The sequence below is a fragment of the Phytophthora sojae genome (assembly GCF_000149755.1).
Source record: "Phytophthora sojae unplaced genomic scaffold PHYSOscaffold_6, whole genome shotgun sequence".
NCBI classification, from domain to species: Eukaryota; Oomycota; class Peronosporomycetes; order Peronosporales; family Peronosporaceae; genus Phytophthora; species Phytophthora sojae.
Window position 1 is genome coordinate 3,788,290 of NW_009258120.1, and position 14,190 is coordinate 3,802,479.

Sequence of the window (14,190 nt, forward strand, 5' to 3'; positions counted from 1 at the left end):
ACTGGGACAAGCACATGGCCAAGACGGACAAGCCGTGGATCGTCGACTTCTACCACCCCTTGTACGTGCACGATCGGCGTCCGGTCTTGCTCTCCGTGGTGGTTGCATTGGAATGCAGCGAGAATTGACCGAGTTATGATACTTTTTGTGGTTGTGATACACTACGTTATGTGATACATAGCTGCCCGCACTGCAAGCACTTTGCACCAGCGTACTTCGAGCTGGCGGCGTACTACAAGGAGAAGGGCAACATCTACGTGGGCGCGCTGAGCTGCATGGACCACGTCAAGTGCCGCCGCGTGGGCATCACGGGCTTCCCGACGCTCATGACGCTCAACTTCGACAAGAAGAACCCCAAGATGGAGAACAAGCGCATCATCGGCACCCACACGGTGCAGGAGGTCAAGGACTACGTCAACAGCGTCTTCGCCGAGGCCGCGTTCAATGAGACGGGCACCTGGCCGCCCGGATACACGCCTCCTGAGAACACGGACAAGGCTAAGGAGGAGGAGAAGAAGCCCGAGGAGAAGAAGGACGCCCCCAAGAAGGAGGAGGCCAAGAAGGAGACGCCCAAACCCACGGAGACGCTCAAGCCCATCTGGGAGGAGTCGACGCTGCCCATGAACAAGACGACGCGCATCCAGGACGCTGCGTCGGCCTTTGTGTTTGGGCTTAAGCAGGGCGCGTTCATGGCGAGCGATGTCATGGATGATGAAGAGTTTGACGCACTCAAGGGCTGGCTCAAGATGGTATCGGAGACTTTCCCAGGTGCCATTAACCGCAAGGTTATTCGTCCGCTGTACGAGAAGGTGAAGGAAAAGGAGCTGCTGGACTTTGACACGTGGGACGCCATTATCAAGGAGTGGCAGGAGGGCTCAGTCGCCGCCTTCGACGCGGAGGAAGCTCGTTTTGATTTCACTGGTGTCACGGTGCCTGAGTGGCAGCGGCTGAACAACCTGTTCCTCGGTCAAGGCGCCACCTACCGCGCGTGCGCGCTGTACACCTGTGGTCAATGGAACATGTTCCACATGCTGACGTTGAACCCTCCCGAGACGGGAGCGCGCAGTGGTGAGCTCATGGTGTCCGTGGTGGCGTCAATCCGTCGCTTTATGAAGCACTTCTTCGGCTGCGTGAACTGCCGCGACCACTTCTTGGCGGAGAACACGATCGAGGCCGTGAAGAAGATCAAGGACGCGGAGGACAAGCCGCTGGCGCTGCGTCGCTGGCTCTGGGAGCAGCACAACTCGGTGAACAAGCGTCTGCGGCACCCGATCTGGCCCAAGCCCGAGCACTGTCCGACGTGCGGCAGTGAAGGTGCGTGGGAAATGGTGGAAGTGGACAAATGGCTGGGCAACACGTTCGGCTACCGCGATGTGGTTGTCCCTCTCGCAAAGCCTCAAGTGACTGCTCCGTTGAGCACGGCCGCCGCTTTGCGTCGTGAAGTGAAGAAGGAGACCGAAGCACCCGCCACGGAGCAGGTGGAGACTGCCGCTGAGACTGCTGAGGAGGCTGAGGAGGACGCCGCAGTGGAGAAGTCCACACCGAAGCCGACTGGACCCGTCCTACTCGAGCCGAAGGGCGGAGACGAGTACCGTCCGAAAGACGCTGAGCTCGGCATCAAGAACGCCGCGAACACCAAGGAGCTAGTGGCCGACACGAAGGCCGAGCCCAAGGACGGTCTCCAGGGTGTCACGGCACCTCCTGTGACGCTCTTCGCTTGGTACATCCTCCCCGTAGCAGCCGTAGGCGGGTACCTTCTCTTTGTGCGCTCTCGACGCTCCAAGCAGAAAGCGTACCGTCAGGTTCCCCGCAAATGAGTGAGTTAGAAGGAGGAAGTTGAACACGCGAGTTGACTGCATTGAAACTTAGAAGCACGTTCGAGCTCAACTCACCGCAGCTCAGCTCTGTCAATACGCGCAGCTTCAACGCGCTTTGTATGATTTACGATGGCTGTCTTGTGGTGCATACATTTTCATTTTGAAGTTGCCCGTGAGTAGGCACATCGATTTTTTTTTCTAACAAGAGTCCTATGCAAAGTCTACCTAACGCTTACGCTGACGTGGCGAGGCGCTCCGTGCCCGCGATCTCAATACCGAATCCGTTGGGGTCGAAGCTCACCTTGGTCGTGGACAGCAACCGCACAGAGCCCACCTTCAAGTCGCGCGCGACTTGCATGGCCATGCCGAAGATGCTCTGGTGCGCCATGAGCTCTCCGCTGATCTCCAGAAGCTGCGCCGAGCCGTGCACGTAGATGAGCACACCAAAGCCGTGACGCGCGATGTGGTGCTGCGCCCACTGGGCCTGGAGACTGGCCTCGAAGCCGTCCTCCACGAGGAACACCGGCACCTCGGTCTTGCCTTCCACCTCGCCGAACACCAACGCATGGTACGTCTGGTTCTCCTGCACGAGCGACTTGTACTCGACGCTAGCAAACTGTCCCAGCGGGGTGGCGACGCTCGTCTCCTTGGGCTGCGTGCGCTGCACGAGCGTCTCCGTGCGCGCGCGGTACCGGATCAAGTCGGAGATGGTGATGAGGGGCACGTCGTGCTTCTGCGCGAACCCCTGCAGCTGCGGGCGGCGCAGCATGCGGCCGTGGTCGTCGTTCATCTCGCAGATGTAGCCCACGGGCTTGACGCCAGCGAGCCGCGCCAGGTCCGTGGCGGCCTCCGTGTGGCCCGCGCGCACCATGACGCCGCCTTTCTGGGCCAGCAGCGGGAAGATGTGGCCCGGCCGGTTGAAGGCCTGCGCCCCCACCTTGGGGTCGGCCAGCGCGCGGATGGTGCGCGCGCGGTCCGCGGCCGAGACGCCCGTCGAGTTGCCCTCCTTGAGGTCCACCGTGACCGTGAACTTGCACTTGTGCACCTCCGTGTTGTTCTCCACCATGAGCGGCAGCTGCAGCTCGTCGATGCGCGGGGCCAGCGCCGGCACGCACACGATGCCCGTGGAGTGGCGCAGCATGAAGGCCACGCGCTCCTCGGTGGCGAACTCGGCGGCGGCGATCAGGTCGCCCTCGTTCTCGCGGTCCTCGTTGTCCATGACGACCACGAAGCCGCCCTGGCGGATGGTCTCGAGCGCGTCCTCGATGGGCGTCGTGCCCACGTTGTTCTGCGCGCCGCTGAAGGTGGTGCCGGTGGCCATGGCGACGGACGGGGAGTAAGGGGCGAGGCTTGAGCTGGAAGAGGGCGATGTAGCAATGACCAGCCAGACGGGATTTGGCTCTTTGACTGACGTTGCATCCGTAATCCCAGCGACGACGGAATAGATTGCGTGCCATGGCACTAATTGGTATCAATTGCCGGAGGTCGTGCGAAGCACGTTTTGTATTGGGTGTCCTTTGAGACCGAGAAGGCGATAAAGAAGGTGACTTATTTGTAGAGGGTATGGAATCGAAGTGATTGGTGCAAATCGGGCTTGAAATTGACCAATGGGCGCAGGCGAGTGACGTGGCTGGCGCCGGGTTGACGCAAACAGCAACGTGCAGGTCTGTCCCAAGCTTTTGCGATGACCAGCATGCTGATGTTGCACCTTGCGCGCGGCCTGCAACGCGGATTGCGAAGACATTTTTTTGGTGTCCGGGTTCGCTGCACTCCAGCTCGAAGAGTCTGCACAAATACAAATATGTATGTAGGGCTTAGCTGTTCAACATTGACTCTATCGGGTGGCTAAAGCTCTCCTATCCGTCTACGCCGGGAGAAGTTAGGGAGCAATGGACTCGGGAGCATTGGAGCAGAAACCTGCAGCACATGGCGTTAGTGCTTGTGCAAAGTACGCCCAGAATATCTTTGCTTGAAATAGTTCCGATAAGGCTACGAGGAAGCTTGAGCTGCGCATTGCGGCTACCAAGACCGAGCAGTTCTCTTCGACCTTCTTCACGGCCAAGGCATGGTTCGTGTCATTCAACCCAGCACACCTTTATCGCTGACATCGTTTCTGGAAACGGCAACGAGTGGACACGGAACCTCGCCCGCACAAAACTGGGCACGGCATTGACAGCACGCGACGCGAGCCGTCGAGGTTCGAGCTGATCGAGAGAAGCCTCGAGGCTTCTGGGGTAAGTATGGCCCTACCAACAATGTCTTATCAAGAATTGCTTCACCAAGACGACGAAGAGTTCCAACTAGCGTTCCTGCGCCCTCGCGCGTGGGGGCAGGCTGGGCTACGGGAACTAGACGATTAAATTCTGTATATGTACACTTCCTGTTGCATTGCTGATCTTTGCGTTGAAGTTGCTCGTATGGTGAGTAGCTAACGCCATGTGCTGCGGGTTTTCTCCTCCAATGCTCCCCAGTTCATTGCTCCCTAACTTTTCCCGTCTACGCCGACATCGCTAGACGCTCGCTGCCGGCGATCTCAATGCCGAATCCATTCGGGTCGAGACCCAACTCCGCCGTCGTAAGCAGACGCACCGACTCAACCTTCAGGTCGCGCACGATCTGCATCGCCATGCCGAAGATACTCTGGCGCGCCATCAACTCGCCGCTGATCTGGAGCAGTTGAGACGCGCCGTGGATGTAGATCAGTACGCCACTGCCGTGACTGGCCACGTGCTTCTGTGCCCACTGCGCTTGCAACTCAGCGTCGAAGCCGTCCTCGACAAGGAATACAGGAGCATTCTTCTGGGCGCTGACGTTGCCGAAAATGAGGGCATGGTACGTTTGGTCCTTCTGTACGAGCGACTTGTACTCCACCGACACGAAATCGCCGAAAGGAGTTGGCACCGTGGTCGCCTTGGCTTCGGTTCGCTGCACCAGCGTATCCGTACGTGACCGGTATCGAATGAGGTCTGAGATGGTAACCAGCGGGAGCTCGTGCTTCTTGGAGAACTCCTGGAGCTGCGGGCGACGCAGCATTCGGCCGTCGTCCCCCATCATTTCGCACAGGTAGCCCACAGGCTTGGCCCCCGCCAGTCTTGCCAGGTCGATCGCCGCCTCTGTGTGTCCAGCACGCACCATGACGCCGCCTTCCTGTGGAAGATGTGACCAGGCCGGTTGAACGCCGCAGCTCCGACCTTTGGGTCAGCCAAAGCACGAATCGTTCGCGACCGATCAGCAGCAGATACACCCGTCGAGTTGCCCTCCTTCAGATCCACCGTAACGGCAAACTTGCACTTGTGCGCTTCCGTGTTGTTCTCCACCATCAAGGGAAGCTGCAGCTCGTCCAGGCGAGGAGGAAGTGCCGGCACACACACGATGCCCGTCGTGTGACGCAGCATGAAAGCCAGACGTTCCTCCGTAGCGAACTCTGCAGCTGCAATCAGGTCACCCTCGTTCTCACGGTCTTCGTTGTCCATGACGACTACGAAGCCTCCCTGGCGAATAGTCTCGAGCGCTTCTTCGATTGGCGTGGAGCCGGCATTGTTCATGGTGGGGGTCTTGACGCCGTTCGAGGTGGCGCCAGTGGCCATCTTGGGGGAGTGTAATTGTCCTCCGAAGCTTGACGATGTGAGGTCGCTGACGAAGTTTGGGAATGGTGTCATCCGAAGGGAATTTGTGAGCTCTTCGACTGACGTTGCAGTCAATCGGATCCGTGTCACAAAGAGCTGCGAAGCAGAGTCGCGATTGGTGCAAATTCTATCCAATCAAAACCCACTCACGTTTACCACACAATATTACGTATGATTTGTGTAGCGTCGTCATCAACCAGAGCCTCGACGCCAAATATCGGCTCATCATGGCGAGGGGTCTGCGCATCGGCTCCAAGGCGGACGTGCTCAAGAACCTGCGCTCGCTGCTGCGCGTGGCTCGCGCGCGCGGCTCGCAGGAGTCCGTGGGCGACTGCAAGTTCTCCCAGCAGATCCTGGCGCAGGTGCGACGTCCGCGCTCTCTCGTCCACTGTCCGCCGCACGCTCCCTGACTGACTGATGTCATGTTCACTGCAGTACCGTGCGCGCCAGCACGAGAACGACCGCGCCAAGATGCGCGCGTACCGCGCAGAGGCCATCGACTACCTGATGCTGCTGCAGGGTATCGAGGAGCAGCGCGTACGTGGGAATATCAATCAATGCGGTATCAATGTCAAATCTGAGTCCGACGACACACATGTGTCGCTTTGCAGCATCTGTGGGCGCTGGATGCTGGACTGGAGCAGAAGCTTTCGGGACACGAGATCGTCAACCGCTCAGCGCGTCGCGTGGGCCTCGAGGTGCCCGAGATGTACGCCGAGAAGCAGGCCGAGGAGGAGCGCAAGAAGACGGCGGCGGCCAAGTACTTGGCCGACAAGCAGGCAAAGGAGGCTGCGGGGCAGTAAAAGTCACACGTAGTGTGCTTCTCTGCCGGGAGGTCGCTGGTATGCGAGCTGCAGCTCGTATAGACTGGCTAGGGGCTGTTGCTTACTGGCCTGTTGTACACACTTCAATGGCACCGCAATGTTGATTTTTTCAAGCATTTTGTTGATGAGATAAGCAAAATTAAGACACAAGGCGGGAGGCCGAGGACAAGCACAAGCGTAGAAATTGACACCGGCAAGTTTGGCGGTGCGTCTATGGACTCGCGTCACCGAGATCGTCTCGGGACGCGGCCTGCTCTGATGACAGCGTGGTGAGCACGACACGACCCTGTCGGATGTCCATGATGACCAGGCGGTAGTACTTGCCCTTCTCCGACAGGACGAGGAGCTCCGTGGGCGTGATGCCGCAGATGACGGCTGCATACTCGCTGGACGCCGGGTAGTTGAGCACGTATACCTCGTCGCCCTCCTGGAAGATCCAGTCGCGGTACAGAAACTTATTCCGGTAGTACTTGGCCACAGGCGTGATCTCGCCGTCTGAACAATGCACATGACCTCATCAGTGCTGGCAATGACTGCTTTACGATACAGGATATGGGGCGTACCGGTGTCGAACTCCATGCGCCGCTTCTTCGATGCCTCGTAGACGTTTGTAAGCTCGCGGACGTCGTGGTCGATCTCCGACTGACCCAACTTGTTCTCCAGCGGCTGAAACACATAGCCAGCACGCTTCTTGATCTTCTGTGCGGTGTCGAGGGCAACGTTCGCGTCCGAGCCGTTTTTATTGCGGGTACTGCGCGTCTTCCGAGTCGTCGTCCGAGCTGTAAAATAGACACAAACGCACGAACAGTCAGAAGTATGAAACAAAAGCTGACACGTGCATCAGATGCCACCAGATCCTTACAAAAGCTGTGCCCTCCCTTGCGCTGGTCGCCCAGGATCTCCATCTCGTGGTGGATCTCGTCCAGCATATCCTGACGCAGCTTCTCACAGTGCAGTTCATACTCCGAGTTGGCCTCGTCGCACTCGTAGTCGAAGATCACAGTCGTGCCGTGCTGGAAGTAGTCGCTCCGCTGCTTGGCCACTCGCAGGCGCCGGTCGCGCTCTTCCACGAGCACTTGCAACCTCTCTGCCATATCCGGATGGGTCTCATCCAGGATCTTGCGTTTCGCGTTCTCCACGTACTGCATCTGGATCTGCAGTCGGCGCTTGGCCCTCTCCATGAGTTTCCTCGTCGTCTCGGCCGCGCTTTCAGCATTGCGCGGGGCCGTCGTCACCTCTGCAGCAGCTGTAGCAGACACATCCTTGGCCTTTCCATTGGCCACCACGTCGTTCTGCTGCACAGAGGCCTCCTCGTGGCTCGTATCCACGTCCATAGGCTCTGGCGTTGCCTCGGACGCAGGCTCCTTGGTGCCGTTCGCTGGTACAGCTAGGGGCTTCACTGCTGTGCCGGGTGTAGCCATCCCTGATTGGCGGGGTGGGTCCGCCACGATTGTCGACATGGCGATTTGTTGGGCTCTGCAACGTCAAGAGCAAGCTCGGAGTGCTCGTGAATTGCAACGAGCAGCGAGGTGGCGCCTGTTGTGGCTGCGGGTCCACTGGGATTCCGCTGGAGCTCTCGAGTGCGAGAAAAGCTGCACCGGAACGGCCTGCGCAATGGCGGTGGGTCGCTGGGCAATGGATTCAAAGCTCCAATTGGCACTGCGGGTGGTCGTGAAGCCTGCGCGGAGCTGCGGGCGATTGCGGGGGAGCGAGGGGCAGCGGGAGCGCGCTGGGGGCCTTCGACTCGGTTCTTGCTCTTTCGGCGTCTGCTTTTCGACTGAGAGTCTCGATTCGACTGTTTCATACAGGAGTGGAGCTTGACTTGGGTTCAGTAAGTGGACCGGGGGTGGACGATCGGGCGGACAAGCGGACCGAAATGGTGTGTGGTACATATTGATATGTCGAACACATAAACAGCTGGTAGTCCGCTTCAACACGCTGAAGCGCTACTTGAGACCGGGCAGAGGCCGCGGACGCGTCAGGGCGCGGCGGCCCGAGGCCTCCAGCAGCGTGCAACCGACTCGTGTCGCATGGTACGGGATGGTATGGGTACTAAACGCTTGGGGTGTCGCGGTCAATTGGTCAACTGGGGTGTTCTGCGAACAGGTGCCACCCACTTTGGGTTAAATGGTGAGGTCTCAAATGTCTAGCCCGGGTACCATAAACCCAGGGCTGGAAATTTGAGACGGATTCTAGGTTTAAAAAATCCTGTCAACTGATGCGAAATAGTTTCAATCTGAACACTAACGCAATGCCAAGGGCTCCCCGCTGCCATGCTTAATGACGTTTGTGTATGAGTGAGTGAGCTTATCCTGATCAATACTGAGTCGAGACAGCTGTGCTTCAACCGAATCAACATGCAGGCAATGCCTGTATGTATCCTTGAGACTTGAGGCGGGCCGCTGCCATGTCTGCAACGCGCCACCGCGATCGCTGCATTGAACTGAAACGTGTCGGGAAGGACATTCGGTGATTTTAATCAGGTTTTAAAAAACCTGATTCATGGCCTCTGTGCGTGCAGATACTGCAGTTTTGAGTGCCACCGGCGGCTCGGACTATAGATAACAACGATGGGAGTTCGCCTGGCAGAACAGAGCGAGCTGTCGAGTCTGGTGCCGGGACGAACATGTCCCCAAATCCTTTTCTAAAAGGAAAGTGAGTCCCGCGCGACATGGCTGCACTGACTCGAATGGCCAGTGGAGCTCAGTTACAGCCGTCGGCGGGGGGCTTAGAAGCAAGGGCGTGCTGAACAACCACAACCAACAACACCAGCGCTATTTCATAAATAAAGCAAAGCCTACTTTTTCCTATCTGCCAGTGCGTGAACGCGCCCGTCGCCTTCACTCGCTTTGCTCGGTGGTGCATTCCTTGGCTTTGTGCCACGCCGTCGCCGTCCGTTTACAAAATCATCTCCATTTCATCCTCATTTCACGCGAGCACTGCCGACCTTGAAGCGCTCTCTAGGAAGTCACGTAGGACGTGTTGAGCTTGGCGCCAATCGTGACAGCAATGCGCGAGAATCGAGACGCGCCGCGCTTCAAAACCTCCGGCTTGTGCTTCTCGTAGGCGGCAACTGCTGTCAGCAACTTCTCCGACGCACCCAGCCCAGTCATGTCCGGTAGCACCGACTTGAAGTTCTCGTCGACCTTGGACGGCTCCGTTGCACCCGTCACCGCAGGGGCTGTGGCCTCAACCTTCACGGCGCTGGTCGCAGCGGTCTGACCTGCTAACAGCGCAGAGGCATCGCCAGGGGTCACGGCTGTTGTCGGTGCAGTGCCATTTACTGCAGGCGTCGTAGCGGTTGCAGCCGCAAGCTCAGGCTTTATAGGCGTAGCCGGAGTAGTTGCGGACTGCGCTGCCGTTCCAATGCTCAGGCCCTTGGCTTGCTCGTACTCCTCCGCCAGTTTGCACTGCACCAACTGCTGCGAGATCTTGTTGATCATCTGCGCAAGGCGCTGGGCCTGCTGCGCGAGCTTTGCCTGGCTTGCCGGCGTTTTAGCTCGGCTTTGCTGCATGATGAGCTCCTGCTGCTGCTCGCGCAACTTAGCATGCTGGGCCGTCAACTGCTGCTTGCGCGCCTCAGGGAGCTTAAAAGTGCGGTATTGAGACGGAGTCAGCGAGGCCATGCCGTTTATCGCAGTCGTTTCTCCAGGAGTCGAAGCTGATACGTCAATAGGCGTCTGGAGAGAGGCTCCCAAGCTGGTAGGCGACACGCCCGTACCCGCTGTAGTCGCAGCAACACCATTTGCAGTGGCCAACGCCGCCGCCCCGGATACCGCTCCAGTCTGTTGCGCTGCCGCATTCATTCGGAACTCGTTCTGGGCCTTGAGTTGCGCCTGCTGCTGGGCCAGCAATTGCTGCCGTTGTTGCTGCTGGAGAAGAGCTTGCTGCTGAGCGTGCTGGGCTTGCAGCTGCTTCTGCTTTTGCTGACGCTGTTGCTCCAGCATCTCTTGCTTCTTGGCTGCCGCAGCTGCAGCGGCCTCGAGCTGCATCTTCTTCTTTTGCTCCTCGAGCAACTTTCGCTGAGCTTCGGCCTTCTGCTGCTCTTGCATCTTCTTCTGCTGCTCTTGCAGCTGCGCGAGCCGCTGAGCTTCTTGAGCCTTCTTCAATTGCTCTTGCTGAGTCGCCGCAGTGCCGTTGGCGCCACCCCCAGCGGCAGCCGCACGAGTCTTGTTCTTTAGACGCTCCAGTATCGGCAGCACTTGCTTGTGAATGTGAGCTTCGACTCGATCCAGATCGTTCTTGTTGTTGCTCGTGACCTTCGAGGGGTCTTGCTGAAGCAGCGCAATGATGCGCTTCAAGTTCACGAGGAAAGTGTTGATGCGCTCCTGCTGCTGGTTCGCAGGCTTCTGCTTCACCATGCGCTCGAACTCGCGGTACACAATCACCAGATCATCCCAGTACTTCTGCTTCATCTCCTTCAGTCTCTCCACGTACGTCTGGTTGTTGTTTCCGGTGGTAGTGGTGGTAGCTGCAGTCGTAGTGGCAGTCGTAGCCGAAGCCGTAGGAGTTGCAGAAGCCGTGGCTGTAGTGCCGTTCGGGGTCTGGTGCTTCAGAGCATTGTCCGCGTGCAACTGCGTCGTATTCTGGGCGCGCTGCAGCTCGCGCATGGCAGCTTGTTGAGTGTGCGCGGCGGCAAGTTGTTCCGGATTCACTCCACGTTGGAGCGCTGCTGCAGCCTGCGTCGTCGGAACGGTAGGGGCAGTTGTTTGCACTGTCGTCGCATTGGGAAGCGACATCGATGCCGACGTCACGCCGGCTTGCGTTGCCGCCATCATGGTGGTCGATGCAGCACCATTTGTGGTGGCCGCAGTCGACGTCGCTGGCAGTGTGCCTTGCTGCTGTTGCTGCTGCTGAAGCTGGTGTTGCTTCTGCATCAAGTACTGTTGCTGTTTGCGCTGTAGTTGTTGCTGCTTGCTCTTGTGCAGGTGCTGCAGACGCGTGCGAGCGAGCTGGTGCTGCTGCTGCAACGTCTGCAACTGTTGGCGACGCAGGTCAGGGGCGACACCCTGTTGCTGCTGCTGCTGGGTGAGCTGCTGCTGCTGGTTCAAGTGTTGCTGGCGGAGCTGCTGCGTCTCTTGGTTCTGCGTGTGCAGTAGCTGGCGCTGCTGGGCCTGGAACTGCACTTGGATACGCTGGAGCCACTGCTGCGCTTGCTGTTGCGGGGCACTGGGGATGCTCACCGCCGGCGTTGTCCCAGCTGTGGTCGCCGCAGTGCTTGCCACGTTCAAGCCCGCCGTCACGGCGGGGTTTAAACCAGCTGAGGCGGCAATAGCTGCAGCTTTAGACGCAGCAATAACATTCGTCTGGACCTGAGCTGTTTGGGCTTGAGCCTGAGCCTGGGCCTGGATTTGTGCCTGGGCCTGAGCTTGAGCTTGAGCTTGGGCTTGAGCCTGAGCTTGAGCTTGAGCCTGAGCTTGAGCTTGAGCTTGGGCTTGAGCCTGAGCTTGCGCTTGAGCCTGGGCTTGTGCCTGCGCCTGGGCTTGCTGCTGGAAGTTGTTCATGGCTTGACTCACGTTGTTCTGCTGGAACTGCTGCGCGTTCATGTTCATGTTCATCGCAGGGTTCATACCATTAGCAGCGCCGTTCATGGCGTTGGACGTCCCCACGTTGCTGGCGTTGGGCATCATGTTGGCCTGCTGGACCTCGCCCGCACTCGGCTTCTTCTTGAGACTCACGATCTTGCGCTGCATCTTCATCAGGTACGAGTTCTGTACCCACGAACACAGCACGCACAAGGGCCACGTCAGCACAGCCTCCCTCAACTCACACTTCAACAGCTCAGTATTCCCTACCCGGTCGGGGCTGCTGGACCACAGCATCAGCTCGAACTTGGCGGCCGATCCCCACACCTTCTGCTTGTCCACCTCGCCCGAGATACGCGCCAGCTCATGATACCTACGCGAGCAGCACAAGGCCCACAGTCAGTCTCTACGACACACCAAGCGGGCTTATACGAAGCCCTGGAAACAAGAGGGGAGGGAAGGGGGCAGCCAGGTGAGCCGTTTCTTGGCTCGGCCCCCTCGGACGCCCCCAGACCACGCAGCAAGCGCGCACCCAGCGCAGCAGACCGAGCGAGAGACGTACATTTCCGTGATCATCTTCTTGCGCATGTCCTCGGCGATCTCCGAGCGCCACTGGCCCTCCATGGTGCTTCACTTTTCGGCTCCAACCACTCGCGCACTATTTTAGGCGCTTTTGGTTCGGCTTGGGGGCTGTGAGCGCGAGGCCGCAAAAGTGGAAGTGAGAGCTGGGCGACGCGGGGAGCTTGTGATGGGCTTCTATTGGTCGAAATACAGCACTTTGACACCTTCTCATTGGAGGAAAGTCAGGTCGAAACGGATACGACAGTTGAAGAGCACGGGGGCAGCACTGTTCTGGCAGGCGACGGTACTGCGCTTCACAACCGTGAGGAGTCAACTACAACAACGCTACGCTCACTCCGCTTGGCGCGCTGGCTGGACCATCCACGAGGCGACGGATGCCATCACTTTGTGCGTTGGAACGCGGTGATCGCGGTCGATAATCGAGGAGTTATATAGTATTACATGTAGTGCACAATGCGGTGCCACCACCGGTATCATATCTTTCATCGTCTTGAGATGCAGACAATGGGAGTGCGAGGCTGCACTTGAGCCGTCCGGAGGAGACCAACGAGAGCCCTCTGCAACGTGGCGAAGTTATAATAGCTCCTGCACTTGACTCTATGGCGCCGCTGGTGGACTGGAATCAGCGCAAGAAGCCTATAATGGCCAGCGCGATCTCTTCGCGCGCCGGCCACTTGGTGCTGGGGAAGGCTGTTCCGTGTTGGTGCGATGGTGAGAATCAATGGAGCTCGCGTTCAGCTGCAAAGGAACGGATCTGGGCTGAGCCGTCAAGAGAGCTCACGCGCAGTTTGCCTGATCGCCTGCAAGCGCTGAACGCGTTTCTTAGTCCGATGTGGGCCACCGAGCAGCTCAGCAACAGGCATTGAACAAGTTGAAGCGCGTCACGCTAAGCTCTATATACAGCGGCAGCAGCTCGAATCAATCTATCATGGCACCAAAGTTCCTTGCCGCTGCCGTCGGCAGATCCTTCAAGTTCGTCCCCACATTTTAACGTCGAGGCTTCTCTCAGGATTTGTCTTCACGGCATCGTAAAGCTTTCGTGGGGTGCTTACACGTTGCAGCCGGCGACAAAGCACCATCGCATCGCTGCACTACAGCAGCAACAAGCAAACGCACAACTCAAACGGACGCGTACACATTGCAGCAATGCCATTTACGCGCTCCTAAATACCGTATCTTACTTCCGTCCTCTCTCTTCCGTCTCCTTCTCCTCGCTGCTGGATCTGGTTGAAGCAACTGCCAGCTACTGCACGTTCACCGCCGACATGACCTGCGTGATGTCGGCCCATGGCTGCGTGAAGAGCTCGACGTCGAACTTCTTGGCGTTGGCGCAGGCGCCGCTGTTGCAGCGGCCGGGCGTGGCGGTCTCACAGCCGCGCACGTGGTAGCGGAAGTGGATGCCGTTGACGATCTGCTGCTCGATGCCCGTCACCTCCGTGAAGCACAGGCGCGACTTGAGCGACTGGTTCTGCTTCTGCTTCTGCAGCGCCTCCGTCAGCAGCCTCTCGGTCGCCGTGTTCCGCGTCGCAGGCATCCACTGGCCAACGAGGTGGTAGGTGGCAGCCTGGCTCACGGTCAGTAGCGCCGCTAGGACGGTCAGCAGAACGAGCAGCAGATTCACTTGGCGCATTATTGTGCTGTTTGGGCTTGGACTTGCAGCGCTTGGCGGTGGTGTAGCTTGTGCACTGCAGCGCTTGTTCTCGAATGAGACGGTGGAGCAATTGACCGCGTACCGCTTCGCGCATTTTTGGATCCTGCATCACGTCGCAGGAACCTGTAATATTCGATAAGTGGTGAACTATGCATAAATGAAGGT

At 58.5% G+C, this 14,190-nt stretch overlaps 6 protein-coding genes across 6 annotated transcripts; 2 read left to right on the top strand and 4 right to left on the bottom strand.

Annotated features, from left to right (window-relative positions):
* Window positions 1-717: 717 nt before the first annotated feature.
* PHYSODRAFT_355048 (hypothetical protein) lies at window positions 718-1,943 on the top strand. The gene has a single exon (XM_009533237.1). The coding sequence runs from the start codon at window positions 747-749 to the stop codon at window positions 1,815-1,817; it is 1,071 nt and encodes a 356-aa protein (XP_009531532.1). The 5' UTR covers window positions 718-746; the 3' UTR covers window positions 1,818-1,943.
* A 106-nt stretch (window positions 1,944-2,049) lies between these two features.
* Window positions 2,050-3,176, bottom strand: PHYSODRAFT_562495 (hypothetical protein; the record flags this gene model as incomplete). The annotated part of the gene is made up of 1 exon (XM_009533238.1): window positions 2,050-3,176. Exon 1 carries the CDS (start codon window positions 3,136-3,138, stop codon window positions 2,050-2,052), a length of 1,089 nt encoding a protein of 362 aa, XP_009531533.1. The 5' UTR covers window positions 3,139-3,176.
* Window positions 3,177-4,313: 1,137 nt separating this feature from the next.
* PHYSODRAFT_316956 (hypothetical protein) lies at window positions 4,314-5,404 on the bottom strand (the record flags this gene model as incomplete). Its single annotated transcript, XM_009533239.1, has 2 exons — window positions 4,314-4,960; window positions 4,981-5,404. The coding sequence occupies 2 exons, from the start codon at window positions 5,402-5,404 to the stop codon at window positions 4,314-4,316; spliced, it is 1,071 nt and encodes a 356-aa protein (XP_009531534.1).
* Window positions 5,405-5,670: 266 nt separating this feature from the next.
* Window positions 5,671-6,378, top strand: PHYSODRAFT_562498 (hypothetical protein; the record flags this gene model as incomplete). Its single annotated transcript, XM_009533240.1, has 3 exons — window positions 5,671-5,805; window positions 5,879-5,980; window positions 6,055-6,378. The coding sequence occupies 3 exons, from the start codon at window positions 5,671-5,673 to the stop codon at window positions 6,244-6,246; spliced, it is 429 nt and encodes a 142-aa protein (XP_009531535.1). The 3' UTR covers window positions 6,247-6,378.
* A 100-nt stretch (window positions 6,379-6,478) lies between these two features.
* Window positions 6,479-7,727, bottom strand: PHYSODRAFT_513528 (hypothetical protein; the record flags this gene model as incomplete). Its single annotated transcript, XM_009533241.1, has 4 exons — window positions 6,479-6,762; window positions 6,831-7,046; window positions 7,130-7,463; window positions 7,596-7,727. 4 exons carry the CDS (start codon window positions 7,725-7,727, stop codon window positions 6,479-6,481), a joined length of 966 nt encoding a protein of 321 aa, XP_009531536.1.
* A 5,890-nt stretch (window positions 7,728-13,617) lies between these two features.
* On the bottom strand, window positions 13,618-14,004 carry PHYSODRAFT_303390 (hypothetical protein; the record flags this gene model as incomplete). Its single annotated transcript, XM_009533242.1, has 1 exon — window positions 13,618-14,004. One exon carries the CDS (start codon window positions 14,002-14,004, stop codon window positions 13,618-13,620), a length of 387 nt encoding a protein of 128 aa, XP_009531537.1.
* Between the last annotated feature and the right edge of the window lie 186 nt (window positions 14,005-14,190).

Bases quoted from the DNA above. Each gene is read 5' to 3' on its own strand.
- PHYSODRAFT_355048 (XM_009533237.1), top strand. From the start codon at position 747: ATGGTATCGGAGACTTTCCCAGGTGCCATTAACCGCAAGGTTATTCGT.